Source organism: Eubalaena glacialis, chromosome 4, assembly GCF_028564815.1.
Source record: "Eubalaena glacialis isolate mEubGla1 chromosome 4, mEubGla1.1.hap2.+ XY, whole genome shotgun sequence".
Classification (NCBI taxonomy): domain Eukaryota; kingdom Metazoa; phylum Chordata; class Mammalia; order Artiodactyla; family Balaenidae; genus Eubalaena; species Eubalaena glacialis.
Window position 1 is genome coordinate 174095267 of NC_083719.1, and position 6550 is coordinate 174101816.

The window sequence follows — 6550 nt, forward strand, 5'->3', positions numbered from 1 at the left end:
GTTCCAGATGGAAGTACTCCAGAAGCCAGTGTCTGGGAACCTGGCCTAGAATGGCCACCATGAGTCCCTTGGCCCTGGAAAATCCTACAGGTGCATGCATGGGTGCCTCATTCAGGAAATACTAGAGGGTTCCAGCTACATCCAGATTTGGGGGGATGCTAGGCCCACCCCCAAGGGGCCCCGATCTGGGTGAGAGAGAGCCGTACACAGACATCCCCAGCCGGTGGGATCAGGGACAGGGCAGAGAGGGAGAGAGGGGGCTCGGAGCCCCCAGAGGGGGCAGCCTGGCCAAGAGGAGGGGTAGGGGGGGTGACAGCGTGGGTTTGGGGCAGCCATAGAGGGGGCACAGAGTGATGGGGGTTCCAGGGGGAACTAGAAGGGGCAGAGGGTGTCCTGAGGGGATAGGCAGAGTGTAAAGACTTCAGGGTCATGAATCAGGAGGGTTTGTTAGGAGAGGTGGAGGGGTCCAAGTGGAGAGGGGGGGGTCAGGAATGTCGCCCCTGGTGAACCGCAGCGCCCCCCAGAGGCCCTGCGTCCGGAAGCCCTGCCTCCGCCTCGCCCCTGAGCAGCTCCGCGCGCCGCCAGCAGGGGGCGCACAGGTGTAAAGAACAGGCACCTGGCCACACACCTGTGCGGAGCCCGCAGTCCCCCCTCCCCACGCAGGAATGGCGGGCTCCCAGCTGCCGCAGCCGCTTCTGCGGCTCTGGTGCTGCTTGCTGGCTCTGGCGCTGCTACTGAAACCTGGTGGGAGTTCCGGAACTACCAGTGTCACCTCTACAGGTAAGAACAGGTAAGAAGGAGATCCAGCTTCCAGGAAGCTGGAGGGGGCATATGGCCTAGCCACACACCTGGCATCTGGACTCCTCCCTTAGGCCACGCTGCTCTGCCACTCCATCCCTCCCCCCAAAAGGGCTGCTCCTTCTCCCAGAAGCAAGGTGGGGAGGTCGTGAGAACAGTGGGAGCACCACCACCCTTCCACCCCCCGCCCCAGCCCTGAGGCTGCCAGTTCCGCCACCCCAGCATAACCTGAACCAGCGAGAGGCTGGTGAATGCCTCATACCCAGTTTGAGTTTCCGTTTCAAATCTCAGTTTTTCTTAGCCAGACCCCAAAGGGAGAAGTGTGAGGTCCCCAGAACCATGGGGGTGCGGGCGGGAGAAGGGCTCACTTCCTGGTCACTGAGCATCTATGGCTCCCAGGAGAAGTTCCTGGCGCCTGACTTAATTTCTTTTTGCTCCCCTATAAGACAGTTCCCAGGGTGGAGAAGTCATCGCTCTCTCTGACCCATGTCCCAGCCCCAAACCTGGAATATCAGAGTGGAGGCCACCACACGTGAGACTCTTATAGCAGACATAGGGCTTCACTCAGAAGGCACCACATTTATCCCCATTTCATAGCTCTGGAAACTGAGGCTCAGGCAAGCTGAGTCTCCCAGCCTGTCCCAGACCCAGATTAGAACCAGTTGACTTGGCTCATGCCAGTCTCCTGGTCTAGGAGTCTCTGGGCAAAGCAAACTCCTGGCACAGTGCATAGAAACAGCCCCATTTTACCTTCTGGTCAACTCTCCAGCAGCTCGTGAGTGCCTGCTCTGTGCCAGGCACTCAGTAGAGTTTATGTCCTCAACAACCTCCTCCTTGCAGGCCCACTGGTTTTCCTCAGTTTGCTTTAGAAGTTCAACTCCTCAGAGGTCTAGCTTGGCTTGGGGTCCACTGTGGCCCCTGAGTCATCTTCATTTCAGCAGAAACCTCTTGTCATCTGTATTCCTCCTCAAATAATGGTGGGAGGCATTTTGGGGAGGCTGAACTCTTAGTCCTTGACTCCTTGGAGGTCTTTGAGGGGCCTTCTTCACATTTTCCAGTCATCTGGGGCCAGACTCTCTACCATTCTGAGCCTCAGTTCCCCACCAGTAAAATGGGGATGAAGTCAGGCCAGTGCACCATGCCTCTTCTAGACTCATCTGTCATCCCCGCAGGGCCTGGGAAACTGGACAGAGAAACAGGGTCTGCATGTGGACCCTGCCCCCTCCTGGGGCCAGTGCCAGATATTATTTCCGCATTTCTGCTGCTTGGGGTGAGGCAGGGGAGGAAGCACAAAGATTGGTCCAGGGCAGAGTGGATGGGGTGGGGCAGGGAGTGGTTGATGAATGAACTTGCAAGCAGTTAAGGTGCCCAGCAGCCTGGAACTGGGAAGGAAGTAATTGTGGGGGGCAGCCCATGAAACCTTTACCCACCCTCAGCCTGGCCCCTGGGCTCCGTGTGTAGGATGGGGTAGAAGCTAGGCAGCAGCTGGAGCAAGGTAGTGGGGGTTCCAGAGTCTTAGAGCCCAGGCCTCTGTGCCCCCAATAAAACTCTGAGTTTAGCCATGGGGACCTTCCAGGTACCTGGGGAAGGAGATTAGGGCTGATCCTCCTTGGGAGCTCAGAGGTGGATCTCTGCCATCAAACATCACCTTGTACCAGACCTGCGTGAGCTCTCAGAGACTCTGACTTCCTGTGATGTCCATTTTACAGACAAGGAATCTGAGTCCCAGAAGGTTTAAAAGAGTTGCTCAGCATGCTGCTTGGGTTGCAGCCATTCCCTATATCCAGAGATTTCTAGACCCCTGAAGCAAGAGTAGGGGGCAGGGAGGGTCCACCCTGAACTGGAACCCTGGCTGTGGGAGTTCAGATAAGGAAATTCAGACAAGGGCACCTCAGTTTCCCACTGAGCACTCACGTGGTGCACTAAATCCTCCAAGTCTCCCTAAGTGCTGGGCGTCGTCTATCTGACATAATAGGGAAAGAGGCATCCAGAGGGGAGTCTGGGCCAGGGTCACAAGCCCTTGTTCCTAATCATCTCCTCCCTGCACCCCAATGGTGTTTTCTTTTCAGGTGTTACAATCTCAGAGATGGTGGACTTGGCTTCCAATCCTGTGACTTCTCCCTCCAGCCACCCCTCCCCTACTTCAGTGGAAAACCTCAACAGCCAAGAGAGCACAGAGAGAGGCTCCACCCCCCACCCTAGCACCCCTAGTTCAGAGGCAGATTCCATAACCCTCTCAAATTCAGAAGCAACCTCCACCATGCAGCCCACCTCCTCACAAGCAGAGACAGTCACCCACTCCAGCTCCGGCTCTCCCAGTTCAGAGCACACCCTCACCTCCCACTCTAGCCCCCTGAGTTCCATCTCCTTGACCACCCTGCATCGGAGCCCCACTCACCCCAATCCCAGCACGGTGCCTCCCTCCGTGTCCTCGGCCACCACTGACGGGACATCCGTGGCCTCTGACCTTGGTGAGTATTGGGACATTTGGGCAGATGGGGGATGGTTGTGGATACCAGGGTGCAGTTCTGAGATTGACCACCAGAGGGAGACACAGTCCTAAGAATATGCTGGGAAGGGCCTCTGCTCCCACCCCAGCATCACCTAAACCTCTTCAGACCTTCTTCATTCCAAGCACGTTTTATTAAGCACCTATCCTGTGTCGGGCCCTGTGAGACACAGTTATGTTGGGAGACAGGTTATAAGTAAATTACATATTTGTTTATAAAAGAACAAAGTAGAGCAGGATAAGGGGTTGGAATGTGAGTGCAAAGGATTTGAAATTTTTAAAGACTATTCAGCCAAGGTCTTGGTTTGAAGGAGGCGAAGGAGGGAGCCACACAGGTAGCTAGGGGGAGAACAGCCCAGGCAGTGAGCACAGCAAGTGCCAAAGCCATGAGGTAGGACTGTGCCTGGTGCATCTGAGGAAGAGTGAGATGGCTGGAATGGGGCGAGTGGGGGTACTAGTGGGGGGCAGTGAGGGTGGGGAAGTTGCAGGGTGTGATCATACAGGGCCCCAGGGGTCCAATAGAGGCCAAGCATTTTCAGAGGGTCTAGAAAAATCTGTCATTCAAAATAATACATTGTCTCCAAAACATGCAAAGAAGAGTGCAAACACGAAGCGTAATAACATTTTGCTTAAAGTCACAGGATATAAACCATCTTCATGAAGTGTCAAATTTTGCACGTATCCTCAGAAAGTCACTGCATTTGGGAACAGAGTTCTAGGCTGGATTATTTTTTTCACTTTGCAAGAACTCCCAGAAGTGGCCAACAATGGCTGTGGAAACACAGTGAACAAAATTGATTGCTTGTAGACAAATATATTCAAAAGAAAAAGAAAAAAGAAAAGAAAAGAAAAGAAAAACAAAAGTAAAAGGATAAAAATGTGCTTGAAAAAATGGTTACAGCAGAGACTGGAGAGGGAATTAAGCACAGCTTCCTGAGAGGGGACTTAAAAGGCACTGGGCCCTGGTGGGTATCTCAGCCTTAGAAGGGATGGGGTCTAGGGCTGACTCAGAGCTCCCCTCCAGGTGACACTGGGGCCCCCGAGTTGCACAGGAACCCAGGTGTGGTGGTGGCCGTGTGTCTGCTGGTGTCTGTTTTGCTCATCGGATGTGTGATAATGGCCGTGAGGTGCTGCCACACAGGCGTGTCTGAGTTCCAGAAGCTGGATGAGGTATCCATGGGGGTGGGGGGAGGCTAGGCTGGGGGGATTGCCCTCCCAAGCAGGGCAGGCCCCTGCTGCAAAGCCCACTGGTGCCTGAATAACCTCTTGTGTGTGTTCCTCCTTCAGGGGCTTGTGAGCCAAAGGTCATCCTCTGCCTATCACACACTGGAGTGATCCTCAAGAGGCTGGGATGGGGTGCTTGGATGGGGCTGGGGTGTCTGGAAAGGGGCAAGGCTTGTGGGAATAAAGCCCCTGCTGTTCCTCTGAGGCATCCTGAATCATGGATTCATTTGACAAACATTCTTGAGTGCGTACTATGTGCTGGGGTCACAGTGGGAACCATTTCTCCACCCTTATGGAGCCAACAGTCTCAAGGGGAAAGACTGACAACAGCCAGGGGATCAAGTGACATAATTTCAGATGGCTGAGGGCCAGAAAGTCACAGATTGGGGTTGTGGCTGGATCCCAGGGTCCCATGTGTCCAGGTTTGCAGAGAGGGTAGGGAGGTCTTTCTGGAAGGTGCACCACGTGGCTTGTGGGATCTTAGTTCCCTGACCAGGGATTGAACCCGGGCCTTCAACAGTGAGAGTGCAGAGTCCTAACCACTGGACCGCCCAGGGAAGTCCCTGGAAGGTGATATTTGTGCCAAGACCTGAAAGGGCGAAGGAGCCACCCTGGGGGAAACCAGGGAAGGTGTCCCAGGAAGCAGGCACAGCAAGTACAAAGGCCCTGAGGTAGGAAAAACTAGGGATGTTTGGGAAACAACAAAGAGGTGAGCAGGGTCAGAGCTGGGTGAGGGAGGGATCTGTGGGGCACCAGGTAGGCTATGGGAAGAAGTGTGTTTTAGCCAGAACACCATGGGGGAGTCTCCAGCCAGCAAGTTCCAGAATCTGACTGGTCTTCTTTCAAGTCTTTAGGAGGGCAGATCAGCAGGGGTAACCAGGAGGCAGGGACAGCCTGTGCAAAGGCTTAGACGCTGGAAAGGGCCAGAAGCATGCAGAGAACAGGGAGTCAAAATGCCCTCCCCTCCTCGACTCCCATTGTCTCAGTCCTGTTTCCCAGGGTCTGAGCATGGGCGTCCACTCTCTTCCCTCCCATTGTACAGGAGGGAAAACTGAGTTTGGGGAGGGGCAGGCCTGGGACTGGGGACCCTGGTGGGTCTGTGGGTTCTTCCTTCTACCCACTCCACCCACAGGGACTTTCCAGGCTTCTCTAGCAGATTGGGACACGGAGGCTCCAGGATGGGTCTCGACCGTGTGCCTTGGCCGTGACTCAGGCCTGGAGCTGCCCCCTCAAGGCTGAGTTTAACCCACAGTGAGATGGGTGGTCAGAGAGGCTGGGGGTCAAAGTCACCCAGCACATCGAGGTGAAGCCCGCCCAGGGGAGGGTCATGCTCTGATGATTCTTGGGGGCAGAGGGGACAGCAGGGCCTCCCAGGCAGGCAGCAGGTCTGGTGAAACATTAACTCATGGCAGCTTGGGAGGTGGCAATGCCACATGAACTCTTTTCCCCTGGCCACAGCCCTCCTCACCCCACAGCCTCTCCTGGGGGCCCCAGGTTCCTGCTGCAGCTCCAGCCCCCACTGTTTGTAGAGAGGGTGTTGACCAGAGGACCAGAGAGGGTCATCAATCTGCCTGGGGCAGCACAGCACGGTGGGCAACTTTCCCGGAGCCTCCAGGGACCTCCCGAAGGCCATCTTCAAACTCCTGAAGACATACCTCATGGGCTCTGGCTGTGAAGCCCATGTCCCAGACCCCAAGCTGGTAAAATCCTCCTATTCTGACCTCAAAACTGCACCTCTCTCTGCCTCTCTGTCTCTCTGCTCTCTTTCTCTGTCTCTGTCTCCATCTTTCTGTCTCTCTCCATCTCTCTCCCCGTCTCTCTCTCCTCTTCTCTCTCTGGCTCCCTCCCTCTCTCATAAGCAAACACAAGAACAATTCAACTTAACACCTGCCCACTCTGGGCCCGCCCCTCCCCCTCCCCCCCCCGCTCCCCCCACAAACACACGTGGTCACGCGCTCCTGGCCACTCTCTCTCACACCTTCTTGGTGACACCCTCACACCCTCCCAGTCGCTCTGCCC

At 55.5% G+C, this 6550-nt stretch overlaps 1 protein-coding gene across 2 annotated transcripts; it reads left to right on the top strand.

Moving 5' to 3' along the window:
- Positions 1–603: 603 nt before the first annotated feature.
- On the top strand, positions 604–4735 carry CIST1 (colon, intestine and stomach enriched 1). 2 transcript variants are annotated; one of them, XM_061188632.1, is made up of 4 exons: positions 604–780; positions 2868–3269; positions 4332–4477; positions 4595–4735. In XM_061188632.1, the coding sequence occupies exons 1-4, from the start codon at positions 666–668 to the stop codon at positions 4640–4642; spliced, it is 711 nt and encodes a 236-aa protein (XP_061044615.1). In that variant the 5' UTR covers positions 604–665; the 3' UTR covers positions 4643–4735. The 2 variants fall into 2 exon arrangements, with proteins under 2 accessions (XP_061044615.1, XP_061044616.1); XM_061188633.1 differs by having other exon boundaries at positions 710–790.
- The last annotated feature ends 1815 nt before the right edge of the window (positions 4736–6550 follow it).